We start from the raw sequence: 24,512 nt of genomic DNA on the forward strand, positions 1-24,512 counted from the left end.
CCCAAAGTGCTGGGATTACAGGCGTGAGCCACCGCGTCCGCCCTGTTTTGCTCTTAATCTTTAGCCTCTCCCCCATCTTTACCCTTACATACCCATCCCTCTAATTTCTCCTTCAACACTTGACTTACCTGGCCTGCCCTATTCCATGTTGGTTTCACATGCTCCGACCTCGGCTGTCACCTCTCTTGCCCTGCTTATTTGTCTCGGTTCAGTGCAACCTCCGCCTCCTGGGTTCAAGCGGTTCTCCTGTCTCAGCCTCCCGAGTAGCTGGGTACAGGTGCATACCACTACATGCGGCTAATTTTTTAAGTAGAAACGAGGTTTTGCCATTTTGCCCAGGCTGGAACTCCTGAGCTCAGGTGATCGGCCCGGCTCAGCCTCCCAAAGTGCTGGGATTACAGGCGTGAGCCACCGCCCCTGGCCCGGACTCTTTCCCTGCTTCCAAATGCTAGCTAACTGTGAGCCTTTCGCCTGTCCCCTTTATTTGCCATCCTCATTGGTGACTCACTTGTCTTCTCTGCGTCAACTTTCCTTTTCATTTTCACTTGTTTATCCTCACCTGCTCTGCTTTTATCTGCTAGCTTACATGCCTGACTCGCACCTGCTGCTTCAGCCAGTACGCCCTCACCCGACCCCGACAGGTCAAAGTTTCTTGGTCCCCAGATTCCCCTGTGCTTTCCAGAGGGTGGGGCCTCGCTGGAAGACGGGAAAGTGGAACTTCAGTCCAACCAGGAAGCACCTGGGAGTTTCTGATTCGGAAGGGGCGGTGCCTTATGGAGAAGCTGCCAATAAAGAGCCGAGATGAAAGAGGGATGGCTTAGCCAATGAGACTAGGAGACGGGATCGGGGGGTGATCTGGAAAGCGCGATCAGTGAAGCAGACGAACAGCAGGACAAGGCGGGTCTAGTGACAGGAATGGGCCGATGAAGCTCTGTAGGGGCGGTGGGTAGGCCGATCGGGCCGTGTCCCCGGCATCCAGATCCGACGGAATTTGGAAATCCCGGGGCTACTCTTACGTTGAGCTTTTAGGAGCGAAGGAGAAAAGCCACCACCCTGACGATCCCGGCTCTCGACCCACCTTCACTCAGGTGGCCTGGAAGCGGAAGTGACGAACACGGAAGTGGTCTGCTGTTACCGAGGGGACGGGCCGGGCAAATGCCAACATGGCAGCGGTTGGGGCTGGTGGTTCCACCGCGGCGGCCGGGCCAGGGGCGCTTTCCGCGGGTGCATTAGAGCCGGGGACTGCGAGTGCGGGTGAGACAGTCTGTGTCCGAGCAGTCGCATGGGAGGCGGAGGTCGGGATCGCTGGGTGTCGGGAATGTTCCTCACTAAAGTGAGAGGGAGCATCCCGTGTGAACCGACGTGTGTGTGTGTGTCTGTGTGTGCACATTGTGAGTGTGTTGGGGGCGGGGAAGAAAACATTCTGAGAGTGATTGTGGGATCCTTCCGCATATGGACCATTATGAGTGTGGAGGGTAATTCTTTTTGGGAAGGCTAAGGGCACCGAAACCATTCTGAATATGTGGGGTCCTTCCTTGTGGAAGAGACCATTCTGCGGGCGTGGGAGTTCTTCACTGAAGAAGTGGGAGACTATTCTGAGGGTGGTGCTTCCTTCCTTATAAAAGGACAGAGAGACTATTGTGAGTTAGGGTGGGGCGAGTCCTTCTTTATGTGACTAGAGAGGGTCCATTTTGAGGATGATGGTGTCCTTCATTATGTGCGGAGGAGACCGTTCTGGGGGCCCCCTTCCTAATGGAGGTAGAGTTCATTGTACGTTCGGATGGGAGGGCTCATCGTTATATGGTGGAAAAAGAACGTTCTGAGGGTGCCAGGTCCTTCCGTATAGCAGAGAGAGCCGATTGTGATTGTGGGTAGAGCAAAGATTGTGATTGTGGGTAGAGCATTAGCTAGAGGGTCGGTGCGCGGTGGTGGGAGGACGGACCATGTGGAGTGCAGGGAAATATTTCCTCATCTGGTTGAGGGAGCCAGACCTTTCTTGGTGGGATAACCATTCCTGTTACAGGATTCAGTAACTGGGAGCATGGGGGAATCATTTCTTGTATTTAGTAGACTATTCTGGGTCGGGAGGAACCAGTTGTCACAGGAGGGAGGGGTTAGAGAGACCATTCTGGGTATGAGGAGGATCATTCCATATGGGATGTAGGCCATTCTGAGAGTGAGGGAATCGAATCATTTCTTAGATGGGAGAAAGACCTTTCCTTAGGGGGTGAACATACCTCATACAGTGGCCTCATTCCCTGCATTGATGTATTATTCTTTACATGAGACAGTCCCTCGTTAAATAGGAGCATTATTTCATATACATTCTCAGTTTGCTCATCCGTAAATGGGAATCCTCGCAGTTCTTTTGGAGATGACAATGATATGAGTCTATTGAGGTAATCCATAGAAATCCCTTAACCCAGTGATATGCATACAGTAAACACTCAGTAAACGTGGAGAACGTAGTTGTCGGTATTCTGTCTGGGGAGGAGTTGCTTCTCACTTGGGCGGGAGCCGAGGCGCGTGGCCAGAGCTTGCCTCAGCCATTACCTGAAACCTCGGTAAGGATTCCAGGTATGGACTGGACAGGGTGGGGCCCATTTCTCCCTTCTGGCTCTTCCTGCTTGTGGCTGAGGCAATAAGGCGGTAGGAGTCAGACCCTCATTGGGTGAAGACAGGCAGGCTGAGGGAGCAAGTAGCGGTGGCTAGGAGGGTCCTGGGTGAGAAAGGAGAGGGGGTGGGTGGTGGTGTGGCTATGCCCTAGCGGCTTCTGACCCCCTCCTTCCCCCTTGCCCCTTCCGTTCCCCACAGCTCACAGGCGCCTGAAGTACATATCCCTAGCTGTGCTGGTGGTCCAGAATGCCTCCCTCATCCTCAGCATCCGCTACGCCCGCACGTTGCCAGGGGACCGCTTCTTTGCCACCACTGCTGTGGTCATGGCGGAAGTGCTCAAAGGTCTCACCTGCCTGCTGCTGCTCTTCGCACAGAAGAGGGGTACGAGCCAGGGAGGGGGCTGCACCGGGGTCGGTGCGTGGGACTCCACATGTATGTGTGTGTGTTCACACAGACGGTTTGCTTCAAGAGTGTCTCCAAATCTCAACCTGCCTGGGGCGCCCCTCCAGCTTTGTGTAGCTGCATCTTACACTTTTCTAGCCCTAACAGCCAGGGAGCTGACCTGTGTGAACTGTAGGAGTGGGATTGTCTATGCTTATAAAGTAGCAGGGGTCTCTCACATGTGATTTAGTCATCTTTAGCTTTATATTATGGAGAATTCCGAATACCTGCAAAATCAGAGAGAATAATTAAATAGTAACATATCCATGTACCCATCCCCCAGAGTTAGCAATTAGCAACTCATGGCCGCTTTAAACAATATCAGTGATTGTTCACTCACTGCCAATCTATATGTCTACCTACATCCTTATCCCCTTATTATTATTTTTTGTTTTGTTTTGTTTTGTTTTGAGATGGAGTCTCGCTCAGTCACCCAGGCTGGAGTGCAGTGGAACGATCTCGGCTCACTGCAGGCTCCGCCTCCTGGGTTCACACCATTCTCCTGCCTCAGCCTCCCCGGTAGCTGGGACTACAGGCGCCTGCCACTATGCCTGGCAAATTTTTTGTATTTTTAGTAGAGACGGGGTTTCACCGTGTTGGTCAGACGGGTTTCACCATGTTGATCAGGCTGGTCTCGAACTCCTGACGTTGTGATCCACCCACCTCAGCCTCCCAAAGTGCTGGGATTACAGGCGTGAGCCCTATATTATTTTTAAGTAAATCCCACACAAAGTAATATGGTATGGAAGTAAATTCCCCCATATTATCTTGAATAAATGTTTTGGTGCATTGTTTTTTAAAAAATAAAATAAATACAATACTGGCCTGGTGTGGTGGCTCATGCCTGTAATCCCAGCACTTTGGAAGGCTGAGGCGGGTGGATCATTTGAGGTCAAGAATTTGAGACCAGCCTGGCCAACATGGTGAGACCCTGCCTCTACTAAAAATACAAAAATTAGCTGGAAGTGGTGGTGGGTACTTGTAATCCCTGCTACTTGGGAGGCTGAGGCACAAGAATAGCTTGAACCTGGGAAATGGAGGTTGTGGTGAGCAGAGATCATGTCACTGCACTCCAGCCTGGGCAACAGAGCAAGACTCTGTCTAAGAATCATACATGAAAAAATTAATAATAAAAAAATAGGCCAGGCATGGTGGCTCACGCCTGTAATCCCAGCACTTTGGGAGGCTGAGGTGGGTGGATCACTTGAGGTTGGGAGTTCGAGACCAGCCTGGCCAACATGGCGAAACCCCGTCTCTACTAAAAATATAAAATTTAGCTGGGCATGGTGGTGCCTGCTTGTAATCCTAGCTACTTGGGAGACTGAGGCAGGAGAATCACTTGAACACGGGCAGTGGAGGTTGCAGTAAGCTAAGATCGCACGACTGCACTCCAGCTTGGGCGACAGAGCAAGACTCCGCCTCAAAAAAATAATTCAATAAATAACATGGACATAGAGAGTGTAATAATAGGTCTTGGGGACATGGAAAGGTGGGAGGCGAGTCAAGAGAGAGAAACTGCCTAATGGGTACAGTACTGTTTGGGTGATGAGCACACTAAAAATGCAGACTTCATCAGTGTGCAATATATCCATGTAACAAAACTGCAGTTGTACCCCCAATCTTTTTTTTTTTTTTTTGAGACAGGGTCTTACTCTGTCATCCATGCTGGAGTGCAGTGGTGTGATCTCGGCTCACTGCAGCCTTGAGCTCCTGGGTTCAAGCAATCTTCCCACTTCATCCTCCTGAGTAGATGGCACCGCAGGCACGTGCCACCATGCCTGGCTAATTTTTGTACTTTCTGGAGAGACGGGGTTTTGCCATGTTGCCCAGGCTTACATCTTTGTTTGATTTTTTTTTTTTTTTTTTTGAGACAGAGTCTCACTCTGTCGCCCAGGCTGGAGTGCAGTGGTGCGATCTCAACTCACAGCAACCTCCTGGGTTCAAGCAATTGTCCTGCCTCAGCCTCCTGAGTAGCTGGGATTATAGGCGCCTGCCATGACGCCTGGCTAATTTTTGTATTTTTAATAGAGACAGGTTTTTGCCATGTTGACCAGGCGGGTCTTGAACTCCTGACCTCAGATGATCCGCCCTCCTCGGCTGCCCAAAGTGCTGGGATTACAGGCATGAGCCACTGTACCCGGCCCTTTTAAAAATTTAAATAAAAAATAATCACATATCCAGTTAATGTTCAAATTTGTAATTTATTAAATGTCATAAAACTTTTAAAAAATTCATTTGTAAAGGCCGGGCACGGTGGCTCACGCCTGTAATCCCAGCACTTTGGGAGGCCAAGGTGGCCAGATCACGAGGTCAGGAGATTGAGACCATCCTGGTTAACATGGCGAAACCCCGTCTCTACTAAAAATACAAAAAAAATTAGCCAGGCATGGTGGCAGGCGCCTGTAGTCCCCAACTACTCGGGAGGCTGAGGCAGGAGAATGGTGTGAGCCCAGGAGGCAGAGCTTGAAGTGAGCCGAGATTGCCACTGCACTCCAGCCTGGGAGACTGAGCGAGACTCCATTTCCAAAAAAAAAAAAAAATTCATTTGTATATAGCCAGTGTTTTGTAATTGTTTTGTATCTTCTTTTTTTGAGATGGAGTCTCACTTTGTTGCCCAGGCTGAAGTGCAGTGGGACGATCTCGGCTCACTTTGACCTCCGCCTCCTGGATTCAAGCGACTCTCCTGCCTGAGCCTCTCGAGTAGTTGGGATTACAGGCTTATGTCACCACGCCCGGCTAATTTTTGTAATTTTAGTAGAGATGGGGTTTCACCATGTTGGTCAGGCTGGTCTCGAACTCCTGACCTCATGATCTGCCCACCTCGGTCTCCCAAAGTGCTGGGATTACAGGCGTGAGCCGCCAGGCTGGCCTTGTTTGGTATCTTATATTCTAAATCTGTTAATCTCTAGGGGTTTTTTGGTCTTTGCAATTAATTTGTTGGAGAAAACAGGTCATTTGTCTTGTAGACTTTGGGTAGTCTAGATTTTGCTGACTGCCTCCCTGAGGCAAATATTCTCAAAAATTTAACAAATATTCTGTCTTCTTTATCTCTTGTAAATTGGGAGTTGGGTTTATCTACTAATTTCAACATCTCCCTGAAGGTCTTCTACTTTGAAGTGTTGCCCAATTGTTTCTCTAAAGAGGTCTTGCATAAGTAAAGGGATGGAGATGAATTATGCACCTTTGCCCTTTGTTTACACTGAAGAGAACATTCTCACCCACTTGTTAACTCCAGGTTAACAAGAGACCTGCTCTTACCTTTATTAACTCTGTGAACTATGCAGGTGTGAACACTGCCTCAGGCCGTGGGGGTGGATGGGTTAGCAATGCAGAGGAGTGGCTTGTCCTCATTACTGATGGGAGATGGAAATAACAGACAGCCACAGACTTAATCACAGGCCTTCACCTCTTAGCCACATTTCAGCACCCCTCCCTCCCCCGCCCGGAATTTTTTCCCCTGAATTAGAGTTTGGAGACCAGTAGTGGACAGGGTTTGGTGAATGAGCATCAGTAGGAGTTCCAGGGACAACTTTGTTCAGTGTTTGAAGAAGTTTTGCCTGTGGAGTGACACCCAGCTGTGACTTAAAAGATGAACTGCCAGCTGGGCGTGGTGGCTCATGTCTGTAATCCCAGCACTTTGGGAGGCCGAGAGGCAGGTGGATCACGAGGTCTGGAGTTTGAGACCAGCCTGGCCAAGATGGTGAAACCCCGTCTCTACTAAAAATACAAAAATTAGCCGGGCATGGTGGCAGGTGCCTGTAATCCCAGCTACTTGGGAGGCTGAGGCAGGAGAATTGCTTGAACCCGGGAGGCGGAGGTTGCAGTGAGCCAAGATCATGCCACTGCACTCCAGCCTGGACGACAGAGCAAGACTCCATACCCACCCCCCGCCCCCGCCCCACCAAAAAAAAGATGAACTGCCAAAAAGTGGGGCGAGCTTTGCAAAGGCCTTGTTACATAGGAAATGATTCTCATGTTTTTTGTTTGTTTTGAAACGGAGTTTTGCCCTTATTGCCCATGCTGGAGTGCATATGGCATGATCTTGGCTCACTGCAACCTCCACCTCCCGGGTTCAAAAGATTATCCTGCCTCAGCCTCCCGAGTAGCTGGGATTATAGGCGCCTGCCACTACACCCAGCGAATTTTTGTATTTTTAGTAGACAGGGTTTCACCACGTTGGCCAGCCTGGTCTCAAACTCCTGACCTCAGGTGATCCACCCGCCTTGGCCTCCCAAACTGTTGGGATGACAGGCGTAAGCCACTGTGCCCAGCCCAATTATGTTTTCACTGGAGCAGGTCCCAAGCGGACTTCTGCTTAATGGTCAAGCCTGCACTCATCCATATGGCAGAGGCAACTCTGTGTCTAGGGCTGACAGAAAGATGCAACAGGGGGGAGGTGGTGGCCCCTGCCCTCAAATGGCACATGGGTCAGTGAGGAGCCAGGATAAGTCTAAAAGTCTATAGACTACTCCTGGTGCAGTGGCTCACATCTGTAATCGCAGAACTTTGGGAGGCCAAGGTGGGCGGATCACGAGGTCAGGAGATGGAGACCATCCTGGCTAACACGGTGAAACCCCGTCTCTACTAAAAATACAAAAAATTAGCTGGGAGTGGTGGCATGCACCTGTAGTCCCAGCTACTCGGGAGGCTGAGGCAGGAAAATCACTTGAACCTGGGAGGTGGAGGTTGCAGTGAGCCTGAGCCGAGATGGTGCCACTGTGCAAAAAAAAAAAAAAAAAAAAAAATGTCTAGACTAAACTTCTCTTTCTCTTCTGTGTGGGAGACAGCCCTCCACCCCAGCTCCTAGGGCTTCTATTTCATAAGCTCCAAGTTAATGATGGTTATTTCTTATTTTATTTTATTTTATTTTATTTTATTTGAGATGGAGTCTCACTCTGTCGCCCAGGCTGGAGTGCAAATGGCATTGTCTCGGCTCACTGCAACCTCTGCCTCCCAGGTTCAAGCAATTCTCTTGCCTCAGCCTCCCAAGTAGCTGGGATTACAGGCGCATGCCACCACACCTGGCTAATTTTTGTATTTTTAGTAGAGATGGGGTTTCGGTGTGGTTGGCTCAGCTGGTCTTGAACTCCTGACCTCATGAGCCACCCGCCTTGGCCTCCCAAAGTGCTGGGATTACAGGCATGAGCCATGGCGCCTAGCCTAATGATGGTTATTTCATTGTACAAAAATGTATTGAGTATTGAGTGCTTGCCCTGAATGGGGCTCTCTGCCAGGGAGGTAGGCTCTAACATAGTGACATGCTCTGTGATTAGCAGACACAGATGGCTGATTCTTTTGCTGCCATTAAACTGAGTCTCAGAAAAGCTAGCTGGAAACATGGTTATACCCTAGGGAAAACCAAGATCACAGACTTCATTCCAGCCCCCAGGGATTGGACAGCAGGGTGGATGGGGGAGTCACGATAGCAAGGCCTGTTCCCAGCCTTCAGGGGTTCCCCATGTATGGCTGTCAGTGCTGAGAAGGGCTCTCCTCCTCCCACCTAGGTAACGTGAAGCACCTGGTTCTCTTCCTTCATGAGGCTGTCCTGGTGCAGTATGTGGACACACTCAAGCTCGCAGTGCCCTCTCTCATCTACACCTTGCAGAATAACCTCCAGTATGTTGCCATCTCTAACCTACCAGCTGCCACTTTCCAGGTGAGCCGCAAGCCCAGCATGGCCCCAGAGGAACTAACTAGGTTGGGGACTGGAGTATGGGAATAGCGTGGTGGGGGGATGTTGCAGAGGACAGGGGCTATGTCACCTCCAGAATGTCCTTGGAATTCCCTCAACCTTTTCTCATCTGAAAATTGGGGGTGGAAATAGTAATGCCTGTTCACTGAGATGCTAGGATACTTAAAAGAAATAATACCTGTGAAGAGCCCTTGGTTGATGATAGATAAGCTTTAGGCTATTTGTGGGCAGCTTTGTGAAATGGTTAAAGAGCCTGGATTCTGGGAGCAGGCTGCCTGGGTTCAAATCTCAGCTCTGCTACTTTCCAGCTGTGTGATTTTGGGGCACGTCACCTAACCTTTCTGTGCCTTAGTTTTCTCATCTTTAAATTGGGGCTTACAGTGGTGCTCACTTCAGAATGGTGTTGTGAGAATTAAATGAATGAATTCATGTGCAGTGCCTAGAACCACACTGATACATTGTAAACACTATGTAAGTATTTGCTGACATTGTTGTGGCTATTGATTCATTTGTATCAAGTCCCTCATCACAAAGATACTTCCATACCTCAGCCATCTTTTATAGATGATGATGCCAGGGCTCAGACAGGGCAAGTGCTTTGTCCCGTCACACAGCCAGGAAATAGGATTGGGATGTGGACTTCCTGGCACAGCCGTCCTTTTGTGCACTTGGTGGGAGAGACCTCAGAACTGTTTTGCTGCAGCTCAGCCAATGGCCAGTGGCTGGCTCCTTTTGCTGTTTTTGTTGTCATACCCCCCACCCTGTCCCTCCGTTGTGCCTGGGGACCCACAGTGGGTGCTGCCCCCCATATGTACCTGTTGGGGGCCAGGGTTAGCCCTCAGTGCCTTCCACGTGCCACTCGCAGGTGACGTACCAGCTGAAGATCCTGACCACAGCGCTGTTCTCCGTGCTCATGCTGAACCGCAGCCTTTCCCGGCTGCAGTGGGCCTCCCTGCTGCTCCTCTTCACTGGCGTCGCCATTGTCCAGGCACAGCAAGCCAGTGGGGGAGGCCCACGGCCACTGGATCAGAACCCTGGGGCAGGCCTGGCAGCCGTCGTGGCCTCCTGTCTCTCCTCCGGCTTTGCAGGTGTCTACTTTGAGAAGATCCTCAAAGGCAGCTCAGGCTCCGTGTGGCTGCGCAACCTGCAGCTGGGCCTCTTTGGCACAGCACTGGGCCTAGTGGGGCTCTGGTGGGCTGAGGGTACCGCCGTGGCCACCCGCGGTTTCTTTTTTGGGTACACGCCTGCTGTCTGGGGCGTGGTGCTCAACCAGGCCTTTGGTGGGCTACTGGTGGCTGTGGTTGTCAAGTACGCTGACAACATCCTCAAGGGCTTTGCCACCTCCCTGTCCATTGTGCTGTCCACTGTTGCCTCCATTCGCCTCTTTGGCTTCCACGTGGACCCATTATTTGCCCTTGGCGCTGGGCTCGTCATTGGTGCCGTCTACCTCTACAGCCTTCCCCGAGGTGCAGCCAAAGCCATAGCCTCTGCCTCTGCTTCCGCCTCCGGGCCCTGCGTTCACCAGCAGCCTCCCGGGCAGCCACCGCCACCGCAGCTGTCTTCCCACCATGGAGATCTCATCACGGAGTCCTTTCTGCCGAAGTCAGTGCTGGTGAAGTGAGGGCTGGCAGCAATGGGGAACACAAGGGAGGGGGACTGGGGTGGAGGGTGTTGGGCATCTGCAGGACCCAAGTTGCCGCCCTCCGGGGCCTGGCTCCTCTGGGTTTGGGAGATGGTCTTTTCTCCCAGGTCACTGAGACTTCTGGAGGGGCGTGGGACTAGAGCTGGGTGTCACGTGAACCCTTCCTGGTAGGCTGACCCCCTTCCCCCGGTGGGGGTTTTAGAGCTGCCTCCTCTGCCCCCTCTAACCTCTTTGGAGGCAGGGTCGGGGTTATTATTCAAGGCCTTTTTTTTGTCTGCTCCCTCCCTGACCCTATGCCCTCTTCTGGAGGTGTCTTGTCTGGGAGAGTCCCTCCACCTCCATAAGGACACACTGGACAGAACTTCGCAGCTCTTCAGGAATGACCGATGCCTACCTGTTGGGGTTCAGTTGCCCGTAGTTTGAGGCCTTCTCTCCTCCCTTACCACCGCTCTGGATCATGTTAGCAGTTCCGTCTTTTGTGTGGCCTTGGGCCAGCTTCCCTGACACCTTGAAGATGGACTTCTTGTGAGTCCCCAGGGAGAAAGGGACAAGAGCTAAGATTTTTGCATCAGCCCTTCTGGCAGAAGGTGCGGTCGGGGCCATTTGATTTTTAGTGGACTTGGGATTTGTGGTGTAATCATATCATTAATGATCCAGGGTGTGGGAAAAATGGAGGTCCTTGAAGTGGCTGAATCTCATTGTATTTAAGACACTGTCAGTTGCCAGATGCAGGGTTATTTTTGGAGACGTCTAGAGAGGAAAAATAAAGCTGCCAATCATACTGTTGATATCTGTCTGGCTGTGTGAGGCACCCCTACCTCATGGGGGTGTCGTGGGATTGATGAACTGTGGAACCTGCCTCCTGCACTCCCCAAAGCTTATTAACCCCTTAACTGTATTGGGGCGGGGTGTGTGTGTGCATGGAAGATGCCTGGGCTGTCTTTGCTATATGTAAATAGAGCCACTGGATCTTTATTTTTGATTAATTTGTTCTGATTTTTTGGTTTGTTTTTTAAGGAACTGTAATGAACAAATGTCAGGATATCCAATGCCAAATAAAGATGTTGTATTTATTTAGTCCACGTGTAGCTTTCTGACCCAGGTGGGCGCCATTACTAACACCAGGACTACCAGCCTCACCACTGCCGCCCTCACTTGCTCAGGAAACCCACCTGTCGGCCTAGCCCAGCTTTGTGTTTTTCTTTCCTCCCCATTCCCACCACAGGTTGCTCACCAAGGTGAAGGGTTCCTAGCCGCTGGGATTGAAGACATTGGCCTGGCCTCGTTCTCTTCTTGCCCTGGCCCAGCTGGGACCAAACTCTGATCAGTATTAGGGGTAGGGTGAGGTAGACACTGGACTCCCTGTCCCCACCACCCCACCCCACGCAGGGCCGACAAGACTAAGCTCTCTCATGACCCACCTCAGCTCAGCCCCCCAGCCCCTGCCAGCCCCACACTCTCTTAGCTGAGTTTTTGCAAATAAAATGTGTTGTGCATCTTGCCGACTTGGGTTGGGCAGCCTCGAAGGAAGCACTCAGGCATGGTGGGCAGGATCACCAGAAAGCTTTTATTTTAACCCAGGGCCAGGAAGGCCGAAGCTTCAATCCTGCTGCTTGGTTCGGGAGGCCTCTGCATTGGCCCGGAGCACAGCCCCTGGGGATGGATACGGCCGCTGCTGGAAGAGGGGCCCAGCTGCTGTGGTGTCAGCGCCAGTCTTGGCCTCATTCCGCTTGGGGAGTCCTGTTGACCACGTACCCCTGCCGGTGAAAGAGTCAGGGGATGGGGATGGAAGATGTGGTGGACACGGCCCACCTGGTCCCAATGAGGAATGGAGGAAGGAGGCAGGAGGATGGTGTCCACGTACTGAGTCAAGAGGGGTTGTCACTTACCGGGGGGCATCTGAGTATGAGCTAGGGTCCATGGGGTCTAACTCTTCATCCTTTCGACTTACTGCTGTGGAAGTGGCAGGGCAAAGTCTTCAATAGAGGCACCAGGAGCCCCTGATCACTGAGCCCCACCCCACAAGAAGAAATGAAGCCCCTGGCTGCCATGTACCACAGCACCCTCCTCTAGGCCCCAGGTCTAGGCATCTTTTTGAGGGAAGGCTTCCTCACGCAGTGTGCCCTGCACCTTGCTGGTCTCACCGAGCCCCATTCTGCCCAGCTTACCCTTCTTGCTCTTGGGGTAGGGAGCCAGCTCCTCCCGGCGATGGTGGCGCCGTTCTTTGCCCTCTTCCCGGTCTGCCTTGTCATACCCGCGGTCCCGATCCCGTTCCCTGTCTCGCTCTCTCTCTCTGTCTACCTTGTCATAGCCACGCTCTCGATCCCTGTCAGATTTGTCGTGGCCCCGGTCTGACTTGTCGTGGCCCCTGTCTGGTTTCTCATGGCCGCGGTCCAACTTGTCATGGCCCCTGTCCGACTTGTCATGGCTCCGGTCCAACTTTTCTTCAGCATCTGGGGACACAAGTCTTGAAGTGACCTCTTGCCACCCAAGGACCCAGCAGCCTCTGCCTTCAACAACCTCGCTTGCCTGAGGCTGGGCCCACCTGGTCTCACCTGCCCCTCTGATCCACTATCATTCTACTTGGCCTCTCTGTGAGAACTGCTTAGATCACTCAAGGCACTCTTGTACCTGCCAACTCACCTGCATTACTGCTTCTGAGCTTCTTGGCCGATTTGGTAACCACAGAGTTGGGGTCATGTGGGGAAAGCCAGGATACGAGGTCTGTGTCCGCATTCCAGTAGTAAGGGAGCCCACTGTGGGGCCGCAGGACAAGAGAAGTGTCAGCACAGATGTCTTTGCCTTGGATGCTCAACTCGTCTCCCCAGTCTCTGCCTATACCTGCCCCATGTCAGGACCCCACAGGTAGGATCCCCAGAATCTCTTCTCCCAAAGAGAAAACACTGTCAGCCAGGCGTGGTGGCTCATGCCTGTAATCCTAGCACTTTGGGAGGCCGAGGCAGGCGGATCACCTGAGGTAAGGAGTTCGGGACTAGCCTGACCAATATGATGAAACCTCGTCTCTACAAAAAAATACAAAAATTAGCCGGGTGTGGTGGTGCGCACCTGTAATCCCAGCTACTTGGGAGGCTGAGACAGGAGAATCGCTTGAACCCAGGAGGCAGAGGTTGCAGTGAGCCGAGATCACACCATTGTACTCCAGCCTGGGCAACAAAAGCGAAACTCCATCTCAAAAAAAAGAGAGAAAAGACAGTCTTCCAACCCCAGAGGCGCCAGGCCCCAGCAGGCAGCAACTTGGGTCCTGCAGATACCTAACACCAACACCCTCCACCCGAGGCTCCCTCCCTTGTGTCCCCCTATACCTCACAACCAAGGTAAGCACAGGAAAGGTGAAGTCAGAAGTTAGTCCCCCCTCACCCAGGCTCACCAGGAAGGGTCGAAAACCTTGTACCAGCTTGGTGGTAGGCCCTCCAACCTGGTGGCCTCATAGTCCACAGGATCATCGTCATAGTCCTCGGCAATGATCTCTTCCTCTGGTTCTGGCAGAACAAGGTGGGGACGAGGAAAGCAGTTAAGGACCAGGGGTGTCCTCATCCTACAGAGCCTAGAGACACGCACTCACATTCACACAAGCCACACGTAAACGACGTGTGTGTGTGCCAGGAAGCATATGCAGTACCTTTCACATTCCAAATCCAACTCTCTGTATTAGGAGGTTTACAAAAAAAGGTTACCTAATTCTGTTTCTGGGTTCAGATGATGAGTTCTACTGTTAGCCAAAGCTATCTCGTTTCAGAGTTGATAGGGATTCATCAAAAAATTTACTCATCTTGGCCGGGCGTGGTGGCTCAGCTCATGCCTGTAATCCCAGCGCTTTAGGAGGCCAAGGTGGGTGGATCACGAGGTCAGGAGTTCAAGACTAGCCTGGCCAAGATGGTGAAACCCCATCTCTGAGACTAGCCTGGTTAACATAGTGAGACCTGTCTCTACAAAAAAAAAAAAAAATTAGCTGGGCACAGTGGCACACGTCTGTAGTCCCAACTACTCAGGAGGCTGAGGCAGGAGGATCATTTGAGCCCAGGAGTTTGAGCTTGCAGTGAGCTATTACCGTGCCACTGCACTACAGCCTGGGCAACAGAGTGAGACCCTGTCCCTAAACAAATAATAATATATATACCATAGGCACAGGTCACTCAATAGGCTTAAAAGAAAATCCAGCCTGGTCAACATGGTGAAACCCTGTCTCTACTAAAAAATACAAAAATTAGCCAGGCACAGTGGTGCACGCCTGTGGTCCCAGCTACTTGGGAGGCTGAGGCAGGAGAATCACTTGAACCTGGGAGGTGGAGAGTGGGCCAAGATCATGCCACTGCACTCCAGCCTAGGTGACAGAGCAACACTCTGCCTCAAAAAAAAAAAGTAAATCAATGATCATTGCCAATTTTATTTTATTTTTTTGAGATGGAGTCTCGCTCTGTTGCCCAGGCTGGAGTGTAGTGGCGTGATCTCGGCTAATTACAAGCTCTGCCTTCCGAGTTCACACCATGCTCCTGCCTCAGCCTCCCGAGTAGCTGGGACTACAGGCACCCAGCACCACGCCCGGCTAATTTTTTTGTATTTTTATTAGAAATGGGGTTTCACCCTGTTAGCCAGGATGGTCTCGATCTCCTGACCTCGTGATCCACCCACCTCGGCCTCCCAAAGTGCTGAGATTACAGGCGTGAGCCAGCGCACCTGGCCTGGGATCACTGTCAATTTTATTAACCACAAGGTCTATACCTTGCACACAGTAGGCTTGTAATAGATGTCAGTTATCAATAAGGAGAAGATGCATTTTCCAGTGCCTGGCACACCATAGCCCCAAATAGATGCCAGTTTTTAGTATTACTGACAATAAGGTGTGATTTGCAGCCACAGCACAGTAGGCCTAAATGATAGATCCTCACTGCAACTACATTTGGCACACAGGAGATAGCAGTAGAGGTTAGCAGTACTTCCTATTAGATAATATGTCATCACCCCCATAATCCATGGATTTAACGTGGCATACAGTAGGCCCCAAATAGGCATTAAGTGGTCAGTATTATTTTGGGTTTTTTTGGATATTTTTGAGACAGCGTCTCCATGTGTCGCCCAGGCTGGAGTGCAGTGGCACAATCTCGGCTCACTGCACCCTCGACATCCCAGGCTCAAGCGATCATCTCACCTCAGCCTCCCAAGTAGCTGGGACTACAGGCATGTACCACAACACACGGCTAATTTTTGTATTTTTTGTAGAGAAGGGGTTTCGCCATGTTGCTCAGGCTAATCTCCAATCCCTAAGTTCAAGCAATACACCCGCCTCAGCCTCCTAAAGTGCTGGGAATACTGGCATGAGCCGCCACGCCCAGCCAGTCAGTATTGTTAAGAATGAAATAGCCGGGCACAGTGGCTTACACCTGTAATCCCAACCTTTTGGGAGGCCGAGGGTGGGAGTGGATCACCTGAGGTCAGGAGTTAAGAGGCCAGCCTGGCCAACATGGTGAAACCCGTCTCTACTAAAACTACAAAAATCAGCTGGGGGTGGTGGCACGTGCCTGTAATCCCAACTACTCGGGAGGCTGAGGCAGGAAAATCGCTTGAACCCGGAGGCGGAGGTTGCAGTGAGACGAGATCACGCCACAGCACTCCAGCCTGGGCGACAGAGCGAGACTCTGTCTCAAAAAAAAAAAAAAAAATTCGCCAGGTGTGGTGAAGCGTGCCTGTAGTCCCAACTACTCGGGAGCCTAAGGCAGGAGAATCACTTGAACCCGGAAGGCGGAGGTTGTAGTGAGCTGAGATCGCACCACAGCATTTCAGCCTGGGCGACAGAGCGAGACTCTGCCTCAAAAAAAAAAAAAAAAAAAAAAATTCGCCAGGTGTGGTGAAGCGTGCCTGTAGTCCCAACTACTCGGGAGGCTAAGGCAGGAGAATCGCTTGAACCCGGAAGGCGGAGGTCAAAGTGAGCCGAGATCGCGCCACTGCACTCCAGCCTGGGTGCAGAGTGAGACTCCGCCTCAAAAAAAAAAAAAAAAAAAGAAATATCTATTCCCCCAACCCGCTCCACTTGACACGCGGTAGAGATGGATGTCAGGAATCCATATCGTTAACAATGAAAAATGCCTGCCACCCCATTGCTTGGTGCACAGTTGGCCCACGATAGTCAGTATCAACAACAAAAGTGCCTGTCGAGGCTGGCACGTGTTAGGACCATCTGCTTTTAGCCGACTCACCAGGCTCCAGATGTTTGAGGATGCCTCTCTTGGCCAAGCGGGTCTGCAGCGCAACGGGCAGAGGCATAGCTGATAGACCTAGGGGCAGACGGACAAACTGACAAGCAGCTCAGATAGATTCATATCTGGATCCCGTCACCAAGCCCCTCCCGTCAACATGTACTCATCTGACTCCCATCTACTCAAATGAACCAGTAGTTGGGTGGACAGAACATACGCACTAAAAGATGTAAGAGTTAGGTGGCAATATTATCGCAATTCTCACCAACCCTACTGTCCCGAAACCGGGTGCTCCAGGGCCCTGTTCCTCTCCCAGGCCCAGGCTCCGCCCGCCGCCTAAGGAGCCCGGCCCCTCCGCACTTCAGAAATGGGCTCATCCAGCGTCCCCCAAAGACTGCCGGTTGGGAGAAACCAAAGCGCTGGGATGGGGGAGCAGAGGGCAGCACTTCCTCCAGCTCCAAAAGAGTGCGCCCACCCCAACATTACCAATACACTCGTGCAGGTAGTGGACAGCTGTCACACCGGCCGTCTCTCTCGTGTCACCGCTACGATACCTGGGCCCACACGACTCTCTTCCCAAAACACAGAATGAGACCTTCTCTGAATGAGGCCTTCACTCCCCGAGCCTGAAAGTAACTGGACTACGCTCAGGAGGCAATGAACAAACGGCAGAAACTCGATTGGCCAATGAGAGTGCGCCCTTGGAGTGACATGCGGCGTAGCGACCCAATCGCTGTCCGGTAATAGGCGGAAAGCTTGGACGCCGGTGTGCGTCTACGCTGGGGGCGTGGCCTGACTGCGCGGCCAGACGCCAGCGCCATGGAGGAGTACGCTCGGGAACCTTGGTACGGCGATGGGCACTGGCATCCGGACTGTTGCTGCGACGCCAAGGCCAGCCGTGGGGGTCGGGCGGGGGAGGCACCGGCCGCACAGAGCCATGTACCAGACTCGGGGGACTCTTAACGTATCTCCCGCTACCCCTACTCGGTTCCTGTCACTCGGGCTCCGTTATGAGGGGCCACAACCGTCTCCCCTCAGAAGGTGCGGCGAAGGCCGAACCACGCCATGTTTCTCCTGACTTAGTAATCTCCTAGTCCCTATTAACGAAAAAAGACACGCTGGCCGATCCATCCTGGCTAGGGGTGGTACAGTGTTGACCGGAAATCCCGAGTTGCCGCGGGTGGTTTTTCCCAGGTCGCCTTTGTCAGTGGGGGCGGGGTACGGATGAACCTGCTGAGGGCCGGCGGGGACGGTGGATGCTTCCCGCGGTCGCTCTTGGTTTTTCCCAGTTGCGCCGGATTGAAAAGGGGCGGGGCATGGTTGGACGGGCACACCGTCGGAGAAGGGGTGCCACGCGGTCCTGCTTTGCTGACAATCTGTCTTGGCTAGTTAACACGCCTACGTCGCTTATTGAAACGTCAACTCTGCGTGTGCCAATTCATTTAATCTTTGATCACAGTAAAACAGTTGGCTGATTCCTTGGTTGGTAGACAGGGCGAAGACTAATATTTCTCCCCCTTTGCCCCATTTCTCGCTTTAATGGGGGGGAGCTGTGGAAAAAGCGTGACAGGATTAGCTCCTTATTATCTGAAGTGTTTGTTCCTCCTTAGGAACTTCCCATTCTGGTGACTTGGTTTCTCCCAATTAGAAAAGAGTTCGTGTGACAGGGCCTGGGGGAGGGCTCACATTAACCCCACCCTTCCCTTCCTGCTTGCAGCCCATGGCGAATTGTGGATGATTGCGGTGGAGCCTTCACTATGGGTGTCATCGGTGGCGGAGTCTTCCAGGCCATCAAGGGTTTCCGCAATGCCCCTGTTGTGAGTCCAGACCTTCTCTGGGTTGATGTGGGGTCAGCTGTCTTGCCCACAAGGGATGCTGCTCCGAAAACTGCTTGGAGCTGCCAGTCACGTGCACTTATTCATTCTGGTGGCCACTCACCTACTGTGTGCCAAGCCTGGCTTCTGTATCTGGGATTTTGTAGGGATTGCAAACACGGCTTCTGTCTTCCACCCTCCACCCCACCCAAGTGGAGCTCCTCTGTGGAAATGCTGTGTCGTTCAAAGAGTCATCACCAAATCTTAAATATATGTGCAAAGCCAGACAGATTTTTTTTTTTTTTTTTTTTTGAGACAGAGTCTTGCTCTGTTGCCCAGGCTAGAGTGCAGTGGCATGATCTTGGCTCCCTGCAACCTCTGCCTCCCGGGTTCAGGCGATTCTCCTGTCTCAGCCTCCCGAGTAGCTGGGACTACAGGCAAGTACCACTAGACCTGGCGAATTTTTGTACTTTTAGTAGAGTTGGGGTTTCACTATGGTGGCCAGTCTGGTCTCGAACTCTGGACCTCAGGTGATCCACCTACCTCGGCCTCCCAAAGTGCTGGGATTACAGGCGTGTGCCACCATGCCTGGCCAATGTTTTTTGTTTTGTTTTGTTTTGTTTTGTGTGTTTTTTTTTGAGACATCATCTTGCCCTGTTGCCCAGGCTGGTGTGCAGTAGCCTAATCAGGGGTCACTACAGCCTCTGCCTCCCAGGCTCAAGTGATCCTCCCACCTCAGCCTCCCAAGTAGCTAGGACCACATGACTGCGCCACCATGCCTGGCTATTTGTTTATTTATTTATTTATTTGTAGAGACTGGGTTTCAACATGTTGCTTAGGCTGGTCTCTAATTCCTGAACTCAAGTGATCCACCCACCTCAGCCTCCCAAAGTGCTGGGATTACAGGTGTGAGCCACTGCACCAGGACCAGACACATTTTACCTAGAGGCAGATTCTGACTCAGAAACCTGTATAGAGGAAAATGGCAGGAATTTAATTGGCAGAGGGAAGACAGCCTTAAAGTTGAGAGAATTTTTTTAACATAGTTCTTTTTCTCTGACCACCTCCCCTCCCAGAAGATCGCAAATGCCGTGACTTTAAATGCCATCTATTAGCCAAAGTCTCTGCAATTTATATATGTAGCCCCGTCCCTCCCCTAGACTCCTGGAACTCTCCTCCCTGGATCTTTGCCCAAGTTTGTCATCATCAAGGTCTCAGCACAGATTCTCTCTCCTTCAAGAGGCCTTTCCTGACCCCTCAGCCCCAATCATATTTCTTCATGGCATTTCCTCTAGAGTGCAGATTGCTGAAGCGCCCTTGTTTACTTATCCTTGCTCAAGGTCTGTGTCTCCCACTGTTAATGTGAGCTCTGAGAGGGCAGGGAGCAGATCTACCTTGTTCATGGCTGTATCTCTGCATATGGCATGGTGCTTGGCACATATAGTAGGTACTTGTTAATCATTCACTGAATGAATGAATGAACAAACGTATGAATGCATTAGCACTTCTCAACCCACCTCTGAGAACACCCATGTTGGGGCGCTCTCCAGGCCCCTAGTTCTTGGCCACTTTTCCACATTTCTACTGCTGATACCTCTAACAGGTCTCCCATCTTTTTCCCTCTCTTAAAAGTTGGAAACCTGTCTGCCAGTGGCTTCAGCCCTGCCCTGACGGACTTCCTTCCTTTCCCCAGGGAATTCGGCACCGGTTGAGAGGTAGTACCAACGCTGTGAGGATCCGAGCCCCCCAGATTGGAGGTGAGGGACTTGGGGAGATAGATATAGGAGATGTCTTGGCAAAGGTGGGAGTGGTTGATCCTTTGGGTCTAGGCTGCAAGTTGGGGGTTCAGATTCTAGCCCCTGCGGGAGACTTTCCAGAGGGGTGATGTTTCCCAACAATTGAATATGGAGGGGAAGAAAGTGGGTTCTGGAATTTAAATCTAGGTCCTGACTATTCCCTGCTGTGGGACCTTGGGCTAGTGGCTTAACCTCTCTGAACCTCACCCGTACCAGGGGTGGTGATAACAGTAACCACTTCATCGGTAGTTTTAAAGTTTATGTAATTTATATACTACTAAGTGCTGGTTGCTATGCTAAACACTTTAATAACATTAATATAAAATTGCAAAAGTCAAATAACACAGTACCTCAAACAGGTCCTGGCACACAGTAAGCCCTCAGTAAACATTTTAACTATCATATTAACTGGGTTTCCTATTTCCTTCTCACTGAAACCCAAATCAGAATTCCAACTCTGTGGTGATTATGAAGCTCAAAGTTGCTCTGTTAAAAGCCATATGAAGGTAAATCTGCTTGTAAACATTTGTCAGCTCCCCATAAAGGTGAAGGGAACGTTGATGGTGATCACAGACAGCTTGAAGTGGGAGCTACCACAGGATGGGGACAGATAGAAAATACTCTTTGGGGGGTTGCTATCTGCCTTTGTGTCTGGGTTTTTCTCCCTGTTCTTGGCCAAAGCATTCAGGCCTTGGAAGTCCCCTGAGATGTGAATTCTCGGGATTTCCTACGAACTAATTAGGCCTCGGTTCCACTACAGGTAGCTTCGCAGTGTGGGGGGGGCCTGTTCTCCACCATTGACTGTGGCCTGGTGCGGCTTCGGGGCAAGGAGGATCCCTGGAACTCTATCACCAGTGGAGCGTTGACCGGGGCTGTACTGGCTGCCCGCAGTGAGTACCCCCGGCCCTGGCCCCAGCCCCTTCCACCCTGTTCTGTCTGCCCTCACCTCTGTTTCTCTGCCTCCAACTCCCCCAGGTGGCCCACTGGCCATGGTGGGCTCAGCGATGATGGGGGGCATCCTGTTGGCCCTCATTGAGGGCGTTGGCATCCTCCTCACTCGCTACACGGCCCAGCAGTTCCGAAATGGTGAGTAACTGGTGGTTGGGGGAGTGGGAAATCCTCCACCTGGCCTCTTCCACTCATCCTTACCCGAGTCTCCCTTCTCCAGCGCCCCCATTCCTGGAGGACCCCAGCCAGCTGCCCCCTAAGGACGGCACCCCAGCCCCAGGCTATCCCAGCTATCAGCAGTACCACTGAGGAAGCCACTGCCACCATGGGAGCTGCTTCTCGGTTCCCTCCCCGATGATCTACCTCGAAGGGAGGGCTGGCTCCCAGTTAGCCCTGGGACCCTCCAGAGAGGGCTTCTACTCTGCTCCCTAGTCCCAGGGTGGGGGTGGGGCACCCCAGCTGCCCTGAAAGATGGGTCCCCTTTTTCTCTCTCAGGGCACCCCAGCCCCACACTCACATGTACGAAGTTCTCACCCCAGCTCCTTTGTGTGGCACCCTGATGAGTATTTAAAGTCTGTTTTGAAATGCCTATGTGTGGACTCCTTGAATTGCCTATGGGGCCCCTCCTTAGGACAAGGGGCAGAGCCTGCTTCAGGGACTCGGAAGCCCTAGGACTTGGAGGCCCACAGCAGATGGGCTCTAGTAAATGTCTGTGGGCTGGATGAGCAGGAAGGGAGAATGAAGATGTGAATTAGCGACATGAATAAGGTGGTCTGGGGCTGGGTGATGGGTCCTAGCTGTCAGAGGAACAAGCTTGGGAAAGAAGTGAATAAACACCAGGATTGCTGGGGGTGGGGGTGGTTCTAGACATTGTACCCCTGACCCCATCGCCCCACACACACCCCAATACCCCTGACCCCTGCTCCACAGCCCCTGTCGCCGAGGCTGGGAAATGTGGCCTCACAGGAGTCCCTTCTTTCTGGACACTCAGCACGGCATTTGTGAAGGTGATTTCCCTCCCTCCATGTGGCCTCAGGGTAGATCTGGGATGGAAGAGGGCCAGGAGACCTAGCTCCCTCAAAGAAGGTGCCCTGGATCAGCCTCCCCTTCTGCCACAGAACTGCTTTTCTGCTCTCCTCTGCTCAGTATGGTCAAGTGTTTTTATTTGTTGTTTTGAGAAGGAGTCTTGCTCTGTTGCCCAGGCTGGAGTGCAGTGGCATGATCTTGGCTTACTGCAACCTCCACCTCCTGGGTTCAAGCGATTCTCCTGCTTCAGCCTCCCAAGTAGTTGGGATTACAGGCGTCCACTACCACGCCCAGCTAATTTTTTGTATTTTTAGTAGAGATGAGGTTTCACCATGTTAGCCAGGCTGGTTTCGAACTCCTGACCTCAAGTGATCCGCCCACCTTGGCCTCTCAAAGTGTTAGGATTACAGGCGTGAGCCACCACGCTCGGCCAATTTTTGTATTTTCAGTAGAGATGGGGTTTTACCATGTTGGCCAGGCTGGTCTCGAACTCCTGACCTCAGATGAAGTGCCCGCCTCGGCCTCCCGAAGTGCTGGGATTACAGGCATGAGCCACTGCGCCCGGCCAGGTCAAGTGTTTTTAAAGGGTAACCACAAAATAACCAGAAATGAGTTTCTATTTTGGGGTGGGGGAGCTAGATTTTTCTGAGTGGACATGCCCATGCCCCGCCCCCGCCCCCAAGCTTGACTTCTGCGAAAACTTCTACATGGGTGGGGCAAACATTGCCTACACTGGGGTGCAGAAGACACGGGGAGGCGCAAAAACTTCCTGAGGAGTCAAGGGTTTCCTCTGCACAAACTGCCCCAGTGGCGAATGACCTTGAGACATGAAAACCGTCCCTTTCTTGCAAGCCATTACAAGGCAGTGGGAACACCCTTTCTCCCTTACAAAACTGGTCCGTGGGGATGCAAAGAGTCCTCAGCGGTGACAGCTGTAACACCTGTTTGAGCGACTCAGTACCGGGCAGGGCGCAGCCACACAACTGAGGGACCAGGGAGGGCAGCGCGGGGCCCGGGCTTCGGCCTGGAACCCTCATCTCCACAAGCACTGCGGCGGCAGCACCAGGCTTGCATCTTTGAGACCGGAGCGCCAGTCAGACTCAGGGTGTTCCTTGTGTCCCGCCCCTTCTGGATTCTCGGGCCGGCCCTGCCCCCTGCAGGCCTTCACCTGCATCGATCTAGCACCGCCCCTGGAGAGTAGCTCCTGGAGGCCCTTCCCTTCCGAGAGTCCTGGGGACTCCACTTTCCCGGGGTTTCCGGCCCTGCCCCTCGGCACCGCCCTGGTCCTATCGCTCAGCACCGTCCCCTGAGGCAGCGGCGGGCCCCACCTTCTTCCTACAACCACCCGGCTCCTCCGAGGCCGCACCCCTCCATGCTCCCCAAGACCCGCAGGCTCGCGTCCTCGGCCGCCTCTGGACCCACCTCCTCCCACCGCCGGGCCCCGCCCCTCTCCCGCGCGCGGCTCCCGCCGCGCAGTCTCCAGGCTGGGGACGGCTGGACCCACCCGCGGGGCCTAGGAGCGGTCCTTCTGCGCGACCTCGGCCCGGGTGGCTTGCCCGCTTACGGCTACGTTCGGGGCTTCCTCTGCCCGGGCTCCTCCGGCCGCTGGCTGGGGCGGGGCTGGGGGGCCGGAGCCACGTTTAGAAGCCAGGGAGCGGGCTGGGAAACCGAGGCTAGGGGCCTCGCGTGAGAGTCGTAGGGCGGCTGGGGACGGTGCCGGGGGAGGCGGGACTCCGTGGAGGCCTGGCGTCAACGGCGTCACCCGGCCTCACCAGGCCTCGAGCTGGGGCTGGGGTGCCCTCGGTCATTCGTGGCTCGCGAGCTGGGGCGCGGCTGGGGCGAGCCCTGAGGCCCCGCCCACTGACCGACCTGGGCCCGGGGTCGGCAGCCTCTGTTCCTAAAAGAAGGGGATGCGAGGTGAGACCCTCGGTTGTTTCGACGAGAAGAGACTACAGAGACAAAGGGAGGACGGGGGATGGAGAGATGAGAGAGAGAGAGAAATAGAAACAGACATGCACGTAGGGAGGTAGAAGAGACAGGTGGAAAGAGATGGAGGCAGACACGCAAGAGATCAATGAAAACAGACAGAGACAAAGAGAAGGGGAGAGACACTAAGAAATAGAAGAAGCTGCGTGAGGGTCAGAAACGCAGGCAGGTAGAGGGGAATACTGCATCAGACGCAGGCAAACACGGGAGACAGTGAGGAGCGGGTGACCTGTGAGCTGGCTTCAGGCCAGGCCTCCTCCGGCTGCCACCCACCTACACCGTAGCTGCGGGGCCTCAGGGGACAGATGCCTCACCTGCATCCTCTTGGTGTCTCTCTGG

At 52.8% G+C, this 24,512-nt stretch overlaps 3 protein-coding genes across 11 annotated transcripts; 2 read left to right on the plus strand and 1 right to left on the minus strand.

Moving 5' to 3' along the window:
* The first annotated feature begins 842 nt into the window (after positions 1–842).
* SLC35A2 (solute carrier family 35 member A2) lies at positions 843–11,896 on the plus strand. 5 transcript variants are annotated; one of them, XM_025372102.1, is made up of 5 exons: positions 843–1,254; positions 2,815–2,997; positions 8,562–8,713; positions 9,615–10,351; positions 11,617–11,896. In XM_025372102.1, exons 1-5 carry the CDS (start codon positions 1,164–1,166, stop codon positions 11,642–11,644), a joined length of 1,191 nt encoding a protein of 396 aa, XP_025227887.1. In that variant the 5' UTR covers positions 843–1,163; the 3' UTR covers positions 11,645–11,896. The 5 variants fall into 5 exon arrangements, with proteins under 5 accessions (XP_025227887.1, XP_025227890.1, XP_025227889.1 ...); XM_025372105.1 differs by having other exon boundaries at positions 10,205–10,351; XM_025372101.1 differs by adding an exon at positions 2,493–2,577 and having other exon boundaries at positions 902–1,262; positions 9,615–11,885.
* Positions 11,897–11,931: 35 nt separating this feature from the next.
* PQBP1 (polyglutamine binding protein 1) lies at positions 11,932–17,229 on the minus strand. Of its 5 annotated transcripts, none has more exons than XM_025372110.1 (7): positions 16,873–16,936; positions 16,604–16,681; positions 13,780–13,891; positions 13,035–13,147; positions 12,560–12,844; positions 12,281–12,344; positions 11,932–12,148 (listed from the first exon to the last, which is right to left on the minus strand). In XM_025372110.1, exons 2-7 carry the CDS (start codon positions 16,668–16,670, stop codon positions 11,992–11,994), a joined length of 798 nt encoding a protein of 265 aa, XP_025227895.1. In that variant the 5' UTR covers positions 16,671–16,681; positions 16,873–16,936; the 3' UTR covers positions 11,932–11,991. The 5 variants fall into 5 exon arrangements, with proteins under 5 accessions (XP_025227895.1, XP_025227896.1, XP_025227893.1 ...); XM_025372111.1 differs by lacking the exon at positions 16,873–16,936 and adding an exon at positions 17,158–17,229 and having other exon boundaries at positions 11,933–12,148; XM_025372108.1 differs by lacking the exon at positions 16,873–16,936 and adding an exon at positions 17,090–17,151 and having other exon boundaries at positions 11,933–12,148.
* A 37-nt stretch (positions 17,230–17,266) lies between these two features.
* TIMM17B (translocase of inner mitochondrial membrane 17B) lies at positions 17,267–21,750 on the plus strand. Its single transcript, XM_025372112.1, is given in 7 exon segments — positions 17,267–17,448; positions 18,321–18,420; positions 20,111–20,174; positions 20,974–20,990; positions 20,992–21,103; positions 21,189–21,299; positions 21,382–21,750. Coding segments are annotated over 7 exon segments (519 nt in total). The 5' UTR covers positions 17,267–17,422; the 3' UTR covers positions 21,471–21,750.
* Positions 21,751–24,512: the final 2,762 nt, after the last annotated feature.

Source organism: Theropithecus gelada, chromosome X (assembly GCF_003255815.1).
Source record: "Theropithecus gelada isolate Dixy chromosome X, Tgel_1.0, whole genome shotgun sequence".
Lineage (NCBI taxonomy): Eukaryota > Metazoa > Chordata > Mammalia > Primates > Cercopithecidae > Theropithecus > Theropithecus gelada.